At 47.3% G+C, this 19719-nt stretch overlaps 1 protein-coding gene across 2 annotated transcripts in view; it reads left to right on the top strand.

Moving 5' to 3' along the window:
- The first annotated feature begins 2918 nt into the window (after positions 1–2918).
- SCP2 (sterol carrier protein 2) overlaps positions 2919–19719 on the top strand; it is a 56482-nt gene continuing 39681 nt past the window's right edge. Inside the window, exons 1-4 of one of the 2 annotated variants that reach the window (XM_084637604.1) lie at positions 2919–2940; positions 13957–14014; positions 15589–15660; positions 17703–17834. In XM_084637604.1, coding sequence (XP_084493730.1) covers positions 13999–14014; positions 15589–15660; positions 17703–17834 — 220 coding nt within the window. In that variant the 5' untranslated portion in view covers positions 2919–2940; positions 13957–13998. Of the gene's footprint in view, positions 2941–3078; positions 3241–13956; positions 14015–15588; positions 15661–17702; positions 17835–19719 lie in introns of those variants that run through there. The other variant, XM_084637603.1, reaches the window with a different exon arrangement.

The raw sequence follows: 19719 nt of genomic DNA, 5'->3' as shown, positions 1-19719 counted from the left end.
ACCTACCAACACAGGTTTTTGAGGATTAATTAACAAATATCTGTACAGTGCTAAGTATGATATTAATTATTATTGAGGAATGTACCAATTGTACAACCCAATAAGACAACTTTACAGAGCTGTACAATTACTATCTGAAAATTTAATAATTTGGTAATCTGGCTATCCATTTTTTTCTAGGGACATTTCTGCCAAACTTGCTATTTGAATTTGACTATAGTTGCAGATTGCAAAACGCTCTTTAAATTTCCTTGTTCACGTTTAGAGCTATTTTGCAGACCTCATTTGGAAAACAAACCATACTAGATAATTAAAGTTAACTAATAAAAAAAAGTCTCAAACCAAAAAGCCCAGCAAAATATGGAAAAAGTAACAGCTGCAAAAATGTATACAAACACATGTACATTTTTCCTACTCAACTGCACCATACCTGTCTTCCTTATAAAAGGAAGGATTACTATACTGAGGAGATACTCAGCATGAAGTTCAACTAAAGATTATTACATATGACTAGGCAATGTACGTACATCTGCATGTAAAATCAAAAGACAACAGTTCTATGAGAGCTTTTGACCTTATATGTTAACTACTTAGCAAGCACTGCATTATTTTTTGTAGAACAGAGTGGCGCACCCTTTATCCTTTAATTCTAAAACTCAGATTATGCCTTGTAAAAGTCCCAAATTAATTTCTCAGATGTGAAAAAAAAATTGTCAAGAATACTGTATTAGGCTTCAATGCTGCAATGAGACCTGCATAAGCAGACCCGTGCAGTCACATAGAAGTCAGTATGGTTCTGCATGGGTGCCAGGGTCTACCCACACAAAACAGTTTGCAGCTTCAGGGCTTTTGCAGCATGAATGTGTATATTTATATATTGGTTAGGTTCTTGTTTGGTTAACCTTTTTGCTTAGTTCCAGTTATTAGCACAGCCCTGGGAATAGTGTTGGTTAGTTAAGTGCTGGTTTCATCAGACCAGCATAGGGGGAATTTTATACATTATTTTCAGGTATGTCACACCAATAATAGTGACTTAAAAAAACCTGAAGGATAGAGTGCTGCCATCTAACAATATTTTATACAGTATTTATGATCTAATTATAATCAAATTATATCTATATCTATCTATCACATTTGTAATGCTCCCATCACTATAGGAACTATAGTGGTATATATGATACCTCCCCAGGCCACTCCTTAGTGTACAGTCCCCACAAGAAGTACTCAGTAAACAAGGTGAGAAGATCTCTTTAAAGAATCATAGAAGCTAGAGATGAAAAAGACCTATGGGAGTTATTAAGGAATTGAAGAAAAACTGACAGGTGTGAGACAGGTGAGTTCTCACTCTCCATTTGTCAGATTGATTTTATATATATTTCTCACACATGTACCTGTTTTTAGGGAGTGTTATCTAGTGATTAGTGCAGGAGACTGCAAATCAGGACACTTAGGTTCTAATCCTGACTTTTGTTAACAGTTTATGGAGGTTTTTTTATTCCCATTTATGATGCTTTGCAAATTGCTCCAGGGCTTGGAATGAAAAGGGAACACTCTTTGAAAAATTAAGCTGTTAGTTTAATAAGTATAGCAAAAAGACAAACCGAAAGTTAAAATATTTACCCCCGAGTTCTGAATAACTCCGTTGTTGCATATTCACCATATAACTTAACTGAGCACCTGATCTAGTTTGAATTAAATATCCTGTTTTTAGAGGCCATACCAGATGATTTAATGAAATTGATTGTTGCGAGTACACTGTCCACTCTCTAAGCAGGGGGAATTTGAGAATTGAAAAGGTATGCATGCTGGAGCACCTCTGCAGCACTATTAAGTGCACCTCCTCTCTGTTGACTTGCTCAGCACCTCCTCCTATCTGCCACAATATTCCTCTTTTGATCACCCTATACCCACCTTGCCCTCCTTTCAGTTGCCAAATACTCCCCCCCTGGTAATTTTCATCTCACTCATTAGACTCCTACCCTAAATGGCTCTCCCAATGGCTCTGTCCGCTACCCTCCTCTCTCTCCAGTCTAGATCCTGCAACTGATTCTGAATGGGTCACCCAGCACCCAGGAGGAGCCAGTGAACTCAACACAGGCCTGTCCACGAGGACTTGGTTGCAATATGCAGGCTAGGGGGACTAGACAGCAAATGTGGAGAATCGGGACAGGGGGTGGGGGATAATAGGAGCTCGAAAACCGGGACTGTCCCTGTAAAATCGGGACATCTGGTCACCCTAATGCAGGCCCATAGGTGCAAAGGTCACAGGACTTTAACACCTTGTCGTCTGGAACAGGCTGCTTGATTAATGTCGGCGGGTGTTAAAGAAGGAAAAGAACTTTCCGTGCCAGTGAAGTGAAAGCTCCTCTCCCGAAATAACCCCCGGCCGATTCCCCTCCCCCGGCCCCCTCAGGTTACACAAAACTCCCTCTCGCGCCCCGCGCGGGGCGCCCTTCCCCAGCCAACGACGCTGGCGCGGAGAGCCGCAGGGCGCCGGGCTCCCTCCTCACTGCAACGGCGGCGCTGAGCCACGGTCACCGGCCAGCCACCTCCTTAGGCGGCGGTTAAACATGAACAGCGGGCTCTGGGCGGCACAGACCGGACACACGCGGGCGGCGACCCCCCCCCCCGCGAGTTCACAGCCCAAGGCCCCGATCCTGCCCCTTTGGGGGAGGCGGCACGCGCCGCGGCCGGCGGTGAACGCTCCTCAGAGGGCACGCGGCCGCCGCGGGTGCGAGCCAGGGGCCGGCCCCGGGAAAGGGGCGAGGCGGCCGCACACCAGCAGCCATACGTTGCCCGCCGCCGCCTATCCCCAGCTAGCATGGCTGCCACTCCCACTGCCCTTTCTACCACTGACACTGAGGCGACCTCGCCCGCCTCCCGCCCGCTCCCCTAACGTAAAGCCGAGGAAAGGGACAAGGGGCGGCCAGGAAAGCAAGGGTTCGTTGCAAGCGCGCTGCCCCTTTAAGAGAAGGGGCGGAGGGAAGCGGCCGGAGAACGGCGCGACGGAACCTAGCCCCCGCCGCGCTCCCCCGCCCCCTCGACCTTTGGCTCCTCTAGCCTGGCCGTCAGAGGCGTGGCCGCGGGCCTGGGCGACCCTCCTCTCCGCCCCGGCCGCCCGCGCGCGCGCGCCCGCCTCCTTTTCGCCCAGGCGGCGGCTCGAGCGCGCGCTCCTCTCACAGCTGCAGGATGGCGCTGTTCGGCCGGAGAGTGTTTGTGGTGGGAGTCGGGATGACCAAGGTACTCGGGGCGCCGGGCGGCCCCAGGCACCCTGCGCCTCGCGCATGCGTCTCTGCCCCCTTCTCTGAGGGGCTCGGGGGAGGTGTGTCTGCCCCAGCGCTCGGCCGGGTCTGGGGCTGGACGGCGGGGGTTGTGGGGTGAGTGGCGCCGCTGTCACCCTCCGCCCCCAACGCCTTTCCCTTAAGGACGCAGCCCCCTCCCCCGCTTCACAGCGTTTCCCTAGGTCCCTAGTTATGTAGCTGCGCTCCTTCTGCCTTAAGGTTTTAACTACTGCCCATCACCGTAGTATCTGGGCTGGGGTTACCAGATAGCAAGTGTGAAAAATCGAGACACTTTGTGCGGGGGGGGGGGGAGTGTGTGTGTGTGTGGTTGCATATATAAGACAAAGCTCCCAACGTCTGGACGGTCCGGTAACCCGGGCACAGGGTGTTTCCCTGCCCCCATCCCTGAATGATCTGAGGGGACGAGACTTGGCGCCAGCTCCCTGTGCAGCAAAGGGCTTAGACTCTTCTCATGCTTGAACTCTCACGCCTGTCTCCCAGAATGGTTTTAGGCATAACTCTTCTGCCCCCTGCCTCCAAACTGTTCTGGTTAATAGGTGTTCTCCCCCCACCAACGTTGGAGCGGAGCCTATTCATCTCATTCTGAGTTAGGGGAACATGTAGGAGAGGAATGTATTTTTCTGGATTTGACAAATCAGAAGACTTTCTTTGGTGAGTGCATAACTGAAATGGCTCCAGTTGCCCTTGTTAGAGATCTAGTCACAAGTGACTAGTCCTCAGGAATAGACCACCCAATGCATTTTTGGACAAAGTGCACCTCCTGTCTGGGGTCTGTACAGCCCTGCTGGAGATGCTGAAGTGGGGCTGCCTGGTGGCCCCGCATTCTGCTCCTTTCGCTGGTGCAGTTCCCGGAAGTAAGTAGAGATCCCCGCACCTTGTTCGTCCTAAGGGGATCCACCGTGGCAAAGTGTCCCTCAACAAGGCAGACAAGATCGTCTGGCAGCTGGTGAAGAAGTGGCTGTTCCTTCCCTAGAGAGCCAGCAACAAACTGGTCTACATCGCTCACAGTGGCGCAGTGTCCCCCGCATGGGCAACTGTGTGACGTCGTGGTGATCACCTATGCCTTCCGCCTGTTGACGTATCTCGATGCCACGGTAAGGAACATTGCGGCGAACGCCCTGCGTGGAGTGATGTAACAAAGAAGCGGATTGGCAGAGCCCCCTCCAAACAAGACATCACCACCTTTCTGAGCGGCTCCCTGGATGGCAAATTCGGACAGGACAGGGGCGACATCACTTCACTGTGGTTCCGCGCTCACAGTGACACGCGTCACCTGGGGAAGCATGTCGGCTGCCGCTGGGAGTCCTGGTGCCACAGATCAGGTCCGATGTCAACACCATTGTCACCCCGAGCTCCAGGGGCATGCTGGAGAAGACCCTGAAGGCCGCCGTCCACTCGCTGTACGTGGAAACCCTGAAGTGTAAACCGGACCTGAGTTGACCAGTAAGTGGGTAAAGCCTTCCAGTTGACCAGCAAGTGGGACACCAGCAACCACTTCCTTGCTGAGGGCGGCTTCACCCGTTTCGCCGACTGGCGGTTCATCCACTGTGCCCGTCTCAACTGCGTCCCGCTCAATGGAGCCATCCGCCATGTGAACCGAGACAAGCGTTGCAGGAAGTGCGGCTACTCCATTGAGACCCTGCCCCACATCCTGTGCAGCTGCAAGCCCTACTCCTGAGCCTTTTACCCCCAATTGGGGCTATTGCAGACTATGTATTCCTTATGCCATCCGATCTTAAACCAAACTTCGCACCCCTTGATAATCTGTACGTTATTCCCTAATAACCAGAAATTTCTACACTTAAAGTCTGTATGGTTCACGTTTTTTAAACACCATCTTAATAAAATATATAATCTTTTCCAATTAAGCTACTGCTTGTGGCAGTGTAGAGATGTAGAACTCCATAGTGCACCAGTGATATATTTTCTGTATCTACTCTAATTGAATGTAAAACCCCTGGGGCTATTGGAAAAAGAATAATTGCAGACCTCCAGAGGTTTGGACTTTTGTCTACACTTAATCCTCTACAGTGGCACTGCTGTAACGCTTCAGTGTAGGCACTGCCCATGAGTGGAGGTAATTTGCCAAGGGTGATGGGGAGGGGCTGGGAAAGGCAATAGCGGGGCTAGGGGCAATGGGGAGGGGTGGGGGAGACAGTGGCAGGATGATGGGTGGGGGGCCAGGGGAGGCGGTGATAGGGAGGGGTGGGGGGCCGGATGAGGCAGTGGCGGTACCAGGATTTTCCTAAGGCCGACTCTGGCAGGGTCGGCCTTAAGGGTGAGTGCCATGGGCAACCTCCCAGGGTGCCATGGTCAGGGGGCTCTGTGGTCAAGAGGTGTTGCTGGAGGGTGCCTTGGCAGTCATCAGGAAGTTGACCATGGCTGTGGTGGCGAGGGGGAGCATGCCATTGTGCCTCCCTCCACTATCAGGTTAGGTCGGCCTATGTCTCACCCCGACAGACGTAGCTATGCTGATGTATGTTCCCATTGTATATCACCACTGGATTCCATGTGTTTTAAGCCTCCCAAGTCTGACTGGAGTCCAGGCACTGTTCATGCCTTGGGGCCCCTGGGTACACTCCTGAGGGTGAAAATCTGGCACCTCCTCCTGAGAGCTTAGACCACACAGCTCCTTGCCCAGTCCCTGGAACCAGTGCCCTTTATCCTCCTGCTGTAGCATTTGGTGACGCCTGGGAGGGGCACAAAGGGTCACATGCCCCTCCCCAGATGCCTGCGGGAGCACATTCAGCAGGGAACTGCAGTGGCGAAAGGAGCAGAATGTTGGGCCTCTGGGTGGTTCCACACCAGCAGCTCCTCCGGCGCGGCTGTACCACCCCCAGCCCTTCCATGCAGCTGCGTCTCCTGTCTGGGGTCTGTACAGCCCCGCCTGAGGACGGGACTGGAGGCTGTGCTGGGGGCGGTACAGCCGCGCTGGAGATGCTGGTGTGGGGCTGCCCGGCGGCCACACATTCTGCTCCTTTCGCTGCTGCAGCTCCCAGCAGCAGGAGGACAGAGCCTATCCCCTAGTGCGATGGGGACAGGGAGAGTGTGGGCCCCCCAGGCTGGGGGCAGAGTGGAGTCATGGGGGGTAATGTTCCCCCTCTTTAGCTGGTGCCCCCCTTCCCATGAGTTATCCAGCCCTTTGCCTCAGTTTTCCTCTTTTTTTTTTTCCTAAATAAACCAAACTAGTATTTTACAAGTTCAATAGCAACATCCCTCCTTAGGGTCTGGTTTATTAACTTAGGGTATGTCTACACTATGGAATAAGGTCGAATTTATAGAAGTCGGTTTTTTAGAAATCGGTTTTATATATTCGAGTGTGTGTGTCCCCACAGAAAATGCTCTAAGTGCATTAAGTGCATTAACTCGGCGGAGCGCTTCCACAGTACGGAGGCTAGAGTCGACTTCCGGAGCGTTGCACTGTGGGTAGCTATCCGACAGTTCCCGCAGTCTCCGCTGCCCATTGGAATTCTGGGTTGAGATCCCAATGCCTGATGGGGCTAAAACATTGTCGCGGGTGGTTCTGGGTACATATCGTCAGGCCCCCGTTCCCTCCCTCCCTCCGTGAAAGCAAGGGCAGACAATCATTTCGCGCCTTTTTTCCTGAGTTACCTGTGCAGATGCCATACCACTGCAAGAATGGAGCCCGCTCAGGTAACCGTCACCCTATGTCTCCTGGGTGCTGGCAGACGCAGTACGGCATTGCTACACAGTAGCAGCAACCCATCGCCTTGTGGCAGCAGACGGTACAGTACGACTGGTAGCCATCATCGTCATCTCCGAGGTGCTCCTGGCCACGTCAGCTGGGAGCGCCTGGGCAGACATGGGCGCAGGGACTAAATTTGGAGTGACTTGACCAGGTCATTCTCTTTAGTCCTGCAGTCAGTCCTATTGAACCGTCTTATGGTGAGCGGGCAGGCGATACGGACTGCTAGCAGTCGTACTGTACCATCTTCTGCCGAGCAGCCATGAGATGTGGATGGCATGCAGTCCTTCTGCACCGTCTGCTGCCAGCCAAAGATGTAAAAGATAGATGGAGTGGATCAAAACAAGAAATAGACCAGATTTGTTTTGTACTCATTTGCTTCCCTCCCTCCCCTGTCTAGGGGACTCATTCTTCTAGATCACACTGCAGTCACTCACAGAGAAGGTGCAGCAAGGTAAATCTAGCCATGTATCAATCAGAGGCCAGGCTAACCTTGTTCCAATAAGGACAATAACTTAGGTGCACCATTTCTTATTGGAACCCTCCGTGAAGTCCTGCCTGAAATACTCCTTGATGTAAAGCCACCCCCTTTGTTGATTTTAGCTCCCTGAAGCCAACCCTGTAAGCGCCCCTCCCGGCGTCAGAGCAACGGCAAACAATCAGGCATCTGAGAGTGCTGTCCAGAGCAGTCACAATGGAGCACTCTGATGAGGCTAAAACATTGTCGCGGGTGGTTCTGGGTACATATCGTCAGGCCCCCGTTCCCTCCCTCCGTGAAAGCAAGGGCAGACAATCATTTCGCGCCTTTTTTCCTGAGTTACCTGTGCAGACGCCATACCACTGCAAGCATGGAGCCCGCTCAGGTAACCGTCACCCTATGTCTCCTGGGTGCTGGCAGACGCGGTACGGCTTTGCTGCACAGTAGCAGCAACCCATTGCCTTCTGGCAGCAGACGGTGCAATACGACTGGTAGTCGTCCTCGTCGTGTCCGAGGTGCTCCTGACCACGTCGGCTGGGAGCGCCTCGCAGGGACTAAATTTGGAGTGACTTGACCAGGTCATTCTCTTTAGTCCTGCAGTCAGTCCTATTGAACCGTCTTATGGTGAGCGGGCAGGCGATACGGACTGCTAGCAGTCGTACTGTACCATCTTCTGCCAGGCAGGCAAGAGATGAGGATTGCTAGCAGTCATATTGTACCATCTTCTGCCAGGCAGGCAAGAGATGAGGATGGCTAGCAGTCGTACTGTACCATCTTCTGCCGAGCAGCCATGAGATGTGGATGGCATGCAGTCCTTCTGCACCGTCTGCTGCCAGCCAAAGATGTAAAAGATAGATGGAGTGGGTCAAAACAAGAAATAGACCAGATTTGTTTTGTACTCATTTGCCTCCTCCCCTGTTTAGGGGACTCATTCCTCTAGGTCACACTGCAGTCACTCACAGAGAAGGTGCAGCGAGTTAAATCTAGCCATGTATCAATCAGAGGCCAGGCTAACCTCCTTGTTCCAATAAGAACGATAACTTAGGTGCACCATTTCTTATTGGAACCCTCCGTGAAGTCCTGCCTGAAATACTCCTTGATGTACAGGCACCCCCTTTGTTGATTTTAGCTCCCTGAAGCCAACCCTGTAAGCCGTGTCGTCAGTCGCCCCTCCCTCCGTCAGAGCAACGGCAGACAATCGTTCCGCGCCTTTTTTCTGTGCGGACGCCATACCAAGGCAAGCATGGAGGCCGCTCAGCTCACTTTGGCAATTAGGAGCACATTAAACACCACACGCATTATCCAGCAGTATATGCAGCACCAGAACCTGGCAAAGCGATACCGGGCGAGGAGGCAACGTCAGCGCGGTCACGTGAGTGATCAGGACATGGACACAGATTTCTCTGAAAGCATGGGCCCTGCCAATGCATGCATCATGGTGCTAATGGGGCAGGTTCATGCTGTGGAACGCCGATTCTGGGCTCGGGAAACAAGCACAGACTGGTGGGACCGCATAGTGTTGCAGGTCTGGGACGATTCCCAGTGGCTGCGAAACTTTTGCATGCGTAAGGGCACTTTCATGGAACTTTGTGATTTGCTTTCCCCTGCCCTGAGGCGCATGAATACCAAGATGAGAGCAGCCCTCACAGTTGAGAAGCGAGTGGCGATAGCCCTGTGGAAGCTTGCAACGCCAGACAGCTACCGGTCAGTTGGGAATCAATTTGGAGTGGGCAAATCTACTGTGGGGGCTGCTGTGATGCAAGTAGCCCACGCAATCAAAGATCTGCTGATATCAAGGGTAGTGACCCTGGGAAATGTGCAGGTCATAGTGGATGGCTTTGCTGCAATGGGATTCCCTAACTGTGGTGGGGCTATAGACGGAACCCATATCCCTATCTTGGCACCGGAACACCAAGCCGCCGAGTACATAAACCGCAAGGGGTACTTTTCGATAGTGCTGCAAGCTCTGGTGGATCACAAGGGACGTTTCACCAACATCAACGTGGGATGGCCGGGAAAGGTGCATGATGCTCGCATCTTCAGGAACTCTGGTCTGTTTCAAAAGCTGCAGGAAGGGACTTTCTTCCCAGACCAGAAAATAACTGTTGGGGATGTTGAAATGCCTATATGTATCCTTGGGGACCCAGCCTACCCCTTAATGCCATGGCTCATGAAGCTGTACACAGGCAGCCTGGACAGTAGTCAGGAGCTGTTCAACTACAGGCTGAGCAAGTGCAGAATGGTGGTAGAATGTGCATTTGGACGTTTAAAGGCGCGCTGGCGCAGTTTACTGACTCGCTTAGACCTCAGCGAAAGCAATATTCCCACTGTTATTACTGCTTGCTGTGTGCTCCACAATATCTGTGAGAGTAAGGGGGAGACGTTTATGGCGGGGTGGGAGGTTGAGGCAAATCGCCTGGCTGCTGGTTATGCGCAGCCAGACACCAGGGCGGTTAGAAGAGCACAGGAGGGCGCGGTACGCATCAGAGAAGCTTTGAAAACCAGTTTCATGACTGGCCAGGCTACGGTGTGAAAGTTCTGTTCGTTTCTCCTTGATGAAACCCCCCGCCCCTTGGTTCACTCTACTTCCCTGTAAGCTAACCACCCGCCCCTCCTCCCTTCAATCACCGCTTGCAGAGGCAATAAAGTCATTGTTGCTTCACATTCATGCATTCTTTATTCATTCATCACACAAATAGGGGGATGACTACCAAGGTAGCTCAGGAGGGGTGGTGGAGGAGGGAAGGAAAATGCCACACAGCACTTTAAGCACAGCACTTTAAAAGTTTACAACTTTAAAATTTATTGAATGACAGCCTTCTTTTTTTGGGGCAATCCTCTGTGGTGGAGTGGCTGGTTGGCCGGAGGCCCCCCCACCGCGTTCTTGGGCGTCTGGGTGTGGAGGCTATGGAACTTGGGGAGGAGGGCGGTTGGTTACAGAGGGGCTGCAGTGGCAGTCTGTGCTCCAGCTGCCTTTGCTGCAGCTCAACCATACACTGGAGCATACTGGTTTGGTCCTGCAGCAGCCTCAGCATTGAATCCTGCCTCCTCTCATCACGCTGCCGCCACATTTGAGCTTCAGCCCTCTCTTCAGCCCGCCACTTACTCTCTTCAGCCCGCCACCTCTCCTCCTGGTCATTTTGTGCTTTCCTGCACTCTGACATTATTTGCCTCCACGCGTTCGTCTGTGCTCTGTCAGTGTGGGAGGACAGCATGAACTCGGAGAACATTTCATCGCGAGTGCGTTTTTTTTTCTTTCTAAGCTTCACTAGCCTCTGGGAAGGAGAAGATCCTGTGATCATTGAAACACATGCAGCTGGTGGAGAAAAAAAAAGGGACAGCGGTATTTAAAAAGACACATTTTATAAAACAGTGGCTACACTCTTTCAGGGTAAACCTTGCTGTTAACATTACATACATAGCACATGTGCTTTCGTTACAAGGTCGCATTTTGCCTCCTCCCACCGCGTGACTACCCCCTCAACCTTCCCCCCTCCCTGTGGCTAACAGCGGGGAACATTTCTGTTTAGCCACAGGCAAACAGCCCAGCAGGAATGGGCTCCTCTGAGTGTCCCCTGAAGAAAAGCACTCTATTTCAACCAGGTGACCATGAATTATATCTCACTCTCCTGAGGATAACACAGAGAGATAAAGAACGGATGTTGTTTGAATGCCAGCAAACATACACTGCAATGCTTTGTTCTACAATGATTCCCGAGTACGTGTTACTGGCCTGGAGTGGTAAAGTGTCCTACCATGAAGGACGCAATAAGGCTGCCCTCCCCAGAAACCTTTTGCAAAGGCTTTAGGACTACATCTAGGAGAACCGCAAATGCCAGGGCAAAGTAACCCTTTCACATGCTTGCTTTTAAACCATGTATAGTATTTTAAAAGGTACACTCACCAGAGGTCCCTTCTCCGCCTGCTGGGTCCAGGAGGCAGCCTTGGGTGGGTTTGGGGGGTACTGGCTCCAGGTCTAGGGTGAGAAACAGTTCTTGGGTGTCGGGAAAACCGGTTTCTCCGCTTGCTTGCTGTGAGCTATCTACAACCTCATCATCATCATCATCTTCTTCGTCCCCAAAACCTGCTTCCATATTGCCTCCATCTCCATTGAAGGAGTCAAACAACACGGCTGGGGTAGTGGTGGCTGAACCCCCTAAAATGGCATGCAGCTCATCATAGAAGCGGCATGTTTGGGGCTCTGACCCAGAGCGGCTGTTCGCCTCTCTGGTTTTCTGGTAGGCTTGCCTCAGCTCCTTCAGTTTCACGCGGCACTGCTTCGGGTCCCTGTTATGGCCTCTGTCCTTCATGCCCTGGGAGATTTTTGCAAAGGTTTTGGCATTTCGAAAACTGGAACGGAGTTCTGATAGCACGGATTCCTCTCCCCAAACAGCGATCAGATCCCGTACCTCCCGTTTGGTCCATGCTGGAGCTCTTTTGCGATTCTGGGACTCCATCATGGTCACCTGTGCTGATGAGCTCTGCATGGTCACCTGCAGCTTGCCATGCTGGCCAAACAGGAAATGAGATTCAAAAGTTCGCGGTTCTTTTCCTGTCTACCTGGCCAGTGCATCTGAGTTGAGAGTGCTGTCCAAAGCGGTCATAATGGAGCACTCTGGGATAGCTCCCGGAGGCCAATACCATCGAATTGTGTCCACAGTACCCCAAATTCGAGCCGGCAACGTCGATTTAAGCGCTAATCCACTTGTCAGGGGTGGAGTAAGGAAATCGATTTTAAGAGCCCTTTAAGTCGAAATAAAGGGCTTCATTGTGTGGACGGGTGCAGGTTTACATCGATTTAACGCTGCTAAATTCGACCTAAAGTCCTAGTGTAGACCAGGGCTTAAAGTTCAAAAAGAAACACAAAAGTCTTCCCTTCATCTTTAAGCTGGGCAGAGCTCCTAAACTCCCCTGGTATCTCAGGGTCTTCTCTGCTTTAGCAGACTACTGCATCCCTTCCAAGGTGTAGGGTGACTGACCATACATCCTGTTTTGGCTGGGACAGTCCCTTTTTTAAGCCCTGTCCCAGACAACCTGACTTTTTTGGCAAAACTGGGCATTTGTGCCATTTGCTCTTACCAGTTGCAAGTTGCTCTGAAAGACTCGCAGCCTTAATTATGACACTGGCAGACGAGGTGCCAGCTCATGCCAAGACCTCAGGCCTCACTGAACACTTACAAATACATAGCTAGAAACCAGTCTTGCTTACCTGTGTTAGCATTATCAAAATAAATGTTAGAATACTGGGCTAGATGGACCATTGGTCTGACCCAGTAGGGCCATTCTTATAATAACTTCATAATATCAACTAGAATTCGTAAGTCATACATAAAATCTTTTGCTGACATATTTTATCACTATTTATTAAACGTTTGTATGTAGCACATTCATGTTTGTCTCTTTATAGAGAGAATAAAAGTACAGTCCCTGCTGCAAGACTGAAGGCTAGACATGACTTGACACCTAGGTTATGGTGCATAGTGAGATGACATTAGGCATGGGAAGGGAGGCTTACACAAAATAACATTGAACTTGCTTGCTTTTGAAAGGTACATAGCCATAAAATTGTGTAAAAGGACAAAACCTTTGTCAAAACTTAGTGATGGTTATAAGTTTGGGGGAAGGGATAGCTCAGTGGTTTGAGCACTGGCCTGCTAAACCCAGGGTTGTGAGTTCAATCCTTGAGGGGGCCATTTAGGGATCGGGGGCAAAAATTGGGGATTGGTCCTGTTTGAGCAGGAGGTTGGACTAGATGACCTCCTGAGGTCCCTTCCAACCCTGAAATTCTATGATTCTAAGTACTGTATTAATCAGTGAGAATGAAATTCATCCCCTCTGCGCCTCTCTCCTGTTCACAGATCTGTCTTAACACAGAGCCAAGAACTCCCTGTCCAGTCTCTCCTTTCTGGCCAGTTCAAGGCCAGCACAGAGCACAGCCTTGGTTCTCGGGAGGAGATGAGCCTTGCCTGCATAGTCTTTGTTCATGCTATAGCAGTGGTGTGCAAACTTTTCCAGTCATGCCCCCGCCCTTTACCATTAATTAAATTTGTCTACACTGCCCCGGCCCCTGTTAATGCACATCTGAGGCTTCCTCAGCAGCGGAGCTTGGACTGAAGACAGAGCTGGAGGAGGAACTGGGGATGGGGAGGAGCTGGGGCTAGAGGCAGAGCTGGGATGGGGGTGGAGAGGGAATGAGGGCAGTGGGGGCTGGCCTGGGCCCCACTGCACGCCCCTCCCCCTCCTTGTTCCTCTGCAGCCCCATAGAGGGCATGCCCCCACAGTTTGGGGAACACTGTGCTGTATACAGTGTAGTTTCTGTGGAACAATGACTCTGCATGGGCCCTCTACAAGAGGGATTTCACCCTGGGTGTTCAGATATCAAAAAAATAATTTACCCATATGACACTTGAGTGTAGCAATTTGAGCAAAATATCTATATTAAGTTTAAATCTTGTTTTTCTTCCTTCCAGTTTGAAAAGCCTGGTGTGCAGGGAGATTGGGATTACCCTGACATGGCTAAGGAGGCAGGTAATTAACGGCCAAGATGACTTTTAGTTTTAACATTTTTTTTCTGAATTGTGTTATGAGAGAGGGTAAAATACACAAGAACAGGGAAGCAACCAGTGAACATTCAAGACAGCAAATTTAAAACCGATGAAATGAAATACTTTTTTACATAGTGCATAATTGACCTGTGGAACTCACTGCCACACAGAATCGAAGCCAAGAACATGGGATTCAAAAATTAATTACAGGTTTCAGGGTAACAGCCATGTTAGTCTGTATTCGCAAAAAGAAAAGGAGTACTTGTGGCACCTTAGAGACTAACCAATTTATTTGAGCATGAGCTTTCGTGAGCTACACCTCACTTGCATCCGATGAAGTGAGCTGTAGCTCACGAAAGCTCATGCTCAAATAAATTGGTTAATCTCTAAGGTGCCACAAGTACTCCTTTTCTTTTTGCAAAAATTAATTAGATATTTAAATAAACAATATCCTGTGTAGTTGCACTTGCTAAAATGAATGTATGTAAGTGATATCAACTTTCATGCATAGGCATACCAGCTGATCACTTAACAGCCAGGAGGAAGAAACTTCTGTTGTTAAAACTATGTACTAATGAAATTTGAACTATGTGGCCCGAGAAAATGTTGGGCATACATCACAGGGCTCAAATATTTATTATATTCCAGCATTATCATCTTATCTTTAGACTTTATGCAGCCATTTTGACACTTTCATTGAAATAATTAGTTATTAGACAAGATTTTCTTGCCTTAATTATACTAGAGCAGGGATCGGCAAACTTGGGCATGTGACCTGCCAGGGTAAGCCCCCTGGCTGGCCGGGCCGGTTTGTTTACCTGCTGCGTCCGCAGGTTTGGCCCATCGCAGCTCCCACTGGCCGCGGTCCGCCGTTCCAGGCCAATGGGGGCTGCGGGAAGGGCAGCCAGCACATCCCTCAGCCCACGCCGCTTCCCGCAGCCCCCATTGGCCTGGAGAGGTGAACTGCGGCCAGTGGGAGCTGCGATCGGCCGAACCTGCGGACGCAGCAGGTAAACAAACCAGCTCGGCCCGCCATAGGGCTTACCCTGGTGGGCTGCATGCCAAAGGTTGCCAATCCCTATATTAGAGTCTTCTACAGATTCCTAATATAACAAGTCAGTTAAGATATGTTGTTTCCTCTTTCAAACATAGTGGGCCTTGAAGTTTGTTTCTATAGTGCATGTGTAATACTATTTTTGTATATTGTTTACATAAATGCATACTATGATGTGCCTTTTTATTCAGAGAGATGAAGAATTTATTTTACTAGATTAGCTTCTAAATTTTTGCAGAAATCAGAGCTACATTCAATAAAATATTAATTAGGCTTCTATGGTAGAGGATGAAAAGCTAAGTTTTGTGTGTTCCTCCAGACTGCAGAAATCTGTAAGAGTATATAAGTCTGTCCCTGTGACAATCAATAATGTATTTGCCCTTGATTTAATTTCTTTAATTGCCTCTCTATAAGTTTTGTTTGGATCAGTTTCTCAAAAAATATTTTATTCACTTTTTAAAAGTTTTGACTGCTGGATTTAAAAAAAAAAAAACTCTCTCTAGGTCAGAAGGCTTTAGCTGATGCAGGTGTTCCTTACTCGGCAGTGGAGCAGGCATGTGTGGGCTATGTTTATGGTAAGTTAATGTTCCCTGTTTAGAGTGTGAGTTTGCAAACACCCACTTGCTTAACTTTATGCATATGAGGAGTCCCGTCAGTGAGAATGAAATTTGTCCCTTCCTATACAAAGCCTAACATCTGCTCCTCCTTCCCCATTCCTGGATCTGCCTTAACACAGAGCCCTGCTTAAAACTATGCACCTGTATAAGTCTTTGCAAGATTAGGGCCTCAGATTTTTAATTCAAGCCATAGAGACCTGTCCAGTGTCCAGTTATTTTAATCATTGGTAGATATAGATTTCAAGGAAACGTGGTACATGTGTGAGTATCCTAAGTAGCTCCCATTACAGGATCAGATCCCTACAGTGTTATCTTTTGTGTTTGATCATCTCCAGCACCTTATGTGAGTTGTACACAATCCATACATTCTTATAATTGTTATGGTAATGTCATTCATTGCAGTAGTTTAAATGACAGTATAGTTTTGCCAGCTGGTGCCACCACTGGAGGTTGAGAAGTTATGCTAACCTTGCCTGCAAAGCTAGAACATTACCTTAGATATCAAGTCGGTTTTTTGGGAGGCATTTCTGTTGTTCTTTCTTCCTTATCTTTTCTGTATTTGTCTTCACAGTACTTAAAGATACATCTATACATTTTCTTTTTTGCAGAGCATGTTTGCCCAATTCATCCTAAGCTAGTTGTAGAAAAAGATTAATTATCATTTGGGCAAAGTCAGTCCTCCTTCAAGTACATTATGGAAAGGAAATGGTATAACAGGGAAGTTCAAGAGGAAGGTTAAAATTCTGAGAATTCTTTTCTTAAATCACCCAATTGTGAGTAGACAGTACAACAGACAATGACGTAACTATATAATTAAACTACTTTTATTGGTAACACTTACCACTAAGAAGCCAAACAACATGGCAAAGCTCTCTTTAAAATAAATTAGGCCAAGAAGAGTGAATGTCAAAATACAGTTTTTCAGGGTCATGTTAAAGAGAAGGATACAGGTCAGTGAAGAGCATTTCTGTGACTTTTTTTGTAGTCCTGTAAATAAGTGGCATTTTGTTGATCAAATGAAGAAGAAATAAAGCTAAGGTGATTAAGTTTCTTTGAAGATTTATGTTATATTTTTGTAATCATTAGAAAGTAGCCAAGAACTTTCTTAAAACAAGTAGTTAAAGATATAAATAGAAATACTGCTCAACCTCCTACAGTGAAAAATTAACAAAGAGCTTTGCTACAAATGCTTAGAAACTAAGTAGTTTGAGTAGTTTGTTTTGCCACTTAAGAGCAAAATGGGCATTTTGGGGTCAAGTGAATATTAACACACATTTGCAGCTGGAATTGAAGAAAAGGAAATATACTCCCTAGATAATCACTTTTCAGAATTTTAACCAGCCAGGAAAAGGCAAAGGTAAGCTTGAATCTGAAGAGTTAATTCCTTAGGGTGAAGGAGAGACCTGTCTAGAAAGACATTTGGTAATAAATACTGCCATCTTGTATGTGCCTAAGCATGTAATAGGCAAGCACATGGTCCTTCTAGCTTATTTTAATAGCAACTAATTTCAAATTTCATTTTATTTTAATACAATACTCTTTACAGAAAATTCAACCTGGCACTGCACTTTAACCACCTGTCTTCCAGTAAATGTGTTTGTGATTGACCAGATATGAGCAGAAGAAAAGCTGCTGGGATATTTAGGGAAATGGAGTCCATGCCCTTTGAACACAGCTCAGGTTGACTCTTAACCCCTCATGATGCTTAGTATATGTCTGGGAAACTAACTCCCCTAGTGTCATGAGTGTATGTATCTGGTATTATATTGTAGACTGTTTATTTGTACAGCCTGGCAATAGTGACTGAACCGCTTTATAACAAGATTAAGTGCTATTTTAGCTTACCTTTTGCTATTGGTTGAGTTGGAAAATTGTGCTCTTCAAAGATTTTAGAAGTCTTTTCTAGAATCAAAGTATGGCATTACACTTATGTTGTTGGAATTTTTGCTACTATATGACTACTCTCCACTTTCTTTTAAATGTTTCATCTTTGTATAAAGGTGACTCAACATGTGGTCAGCGGGCTATCTATCACAGTTTGGGATTAACTGGCATTCCTATCATTAATGTTAACAACAACTGTTCCACTGGATCCACTGCTTTGTTCATGGCCCGGCAAGTGATCCAGGGAGGTAAGCCATGTTTGTTTAGAATTAATTAGCATGATGTAATATGTATATTCATTAACTAATTTTGTCAATCACACTCTGAAACAAATGGGGGTGAAAGGGAATAGTATGTTCTCCAAATTTTATAAATTACATTTGTTCAGTTTCCATAAGCAGAGCTACATAAATTCTCTGCCTGCCTCCTCAGACTGGGAAGGGTGATGGGTGTTGCCTAGACTGATCAATTTTGTCATGCCCTGTGTGGGAGTAGGGATTTTTCCATATGGAGTAGATTGCAGGATAGGAGCCTAATACAGTAAGCAACATTGGTTTAAGTAATCTAAAATTGTTTATGAATATACTTTCATTTTTAAGAGTAAAACTTAATGGAAGTGCCAGCATTCATCTTTTTGTTATTCTGCACTTTCTTTACAAAATATTGACAATTTATGTTGGAATTATTAATATTTGAAATTATTCATATGGGAGACCACCAGATACGAATTTAACCATAAATTCTTTTATTAAATCCAGAGGCCAAATGGTATTTTATACAATTGCTCTAAACATGCCTAACAGCCTAAAAATAAGCAGTCAGTACACCCAATACAGGAACAAAGTATTCATAAGCATGTGAGCAGTATATTTACAAATAGGCCAGACCCAGGGCAAATCATCTCATCCTGTCATGCTTCAGCATATTCAGTTAGGGTCTGACAAAGAACCTTCAAATTCCTGGCTCTCTTTATATCCTTCAGTTAACTTACTAGCTTTAGCAAAACACAGTTTGAAGCAGTTTATCCTTGCTGCTTTCCTCCTTCCAAGGCCTTCCTTTCTTATCTCCTCCCCCTGCCTTGCTTACCAGCAAAACAGTGAGAAGGTGTACGCTTATTTCTTTTAAGACAGGTTTTTTTGTCTATTGCAGCTCTTTATTTTATTAGTTACCTTTTGAACTATACTTCCTTCCCACACTACAAGTAATAAGTAATACTACACGGAAAATTCTCTTCGGGCATGGCTACACTGGAAACTTCAAAGCGCTGTCACGGGAACGCTCCCACGGCAGCGCTTTGAAGTGCACGTGTGGAGAGAGCTCTCCCAGCACTCCTGGTAATCCACCTCTGCGAGGGGATTAGCTCCGAGCGCTGGGAGCATGGCTCCCAGCGCTCAGAGCCTGTCTACACTAGTGCTTTAAAGCGCTCAGACTTGCTGTGCTCGGGGGGGTGATTTTTCACATCCCTGAGTCAGCATGTTAGAGCGCTATAAAATGTAAGTGTAGACAAGCCCTTAGTTAAAAGGTGATCTTGGAAAGGAGAGTGCCTTTTTTACCCTTTTTTGGTGTGTAATGATTTTTTTCAAGGGTGTTTTTTTTTTTTTCTGCTTGTGTTTTATACTAGAAATATCAAGTTTTGATTTTCAGTTTAACTGGAATGACTTTTTGGAGAATTGAAACTAGTGGGATTATGGCATCACGAGAGACTGAAACCTTGAATCACTGAGAGCAGAAGGGAGTTTCAGTCAGACTGTTTAAATTTTGTTTTGTTCTGTATTGTGTTAACTTAAATAACTCAAACCCTTGGCTAACACTTTCAGGAAAAACTCTTTGTGAAAGATTCTATATCTATTCCTTTTCAACTGAAGCGTTAGGGAGTTTACACTCCATTTCTCTAGTTCTTCAGGGAGTTCTATAGAACAGAAAGGGAGAGGAGGACACATGATATTCCTGTTATTTCTATAATTAAAAATATTAACCAGGAGTTCCTCTCAATAATTGTATTTCAGTATTTGTGGCTGAGGTGAGAACACTTGGCAATGCTAAAAAATTGATCTTTCAGCATAAAAATAATTATATGGTTTGAAATAAAGAAATCTGATCTTCTCAGGTACATTTCTTATTTGACATCAATAA

This window comes from Lepidochelys olivacea (assembly GCF_965140295.1).
Source record: "Lepidochelys olivacea isolate rLepOli2 genome assembly, chromosome: 8".
NCBI classification, from domain to species: Eukaryota; Metazoa; Chordata; order Testudines; family Cheloniidae; genus Lepidochelys; species Lepidochelys olivacea.
This window is presented reverse-complemented; position numbering and strand designations above follow the sequence as displayed.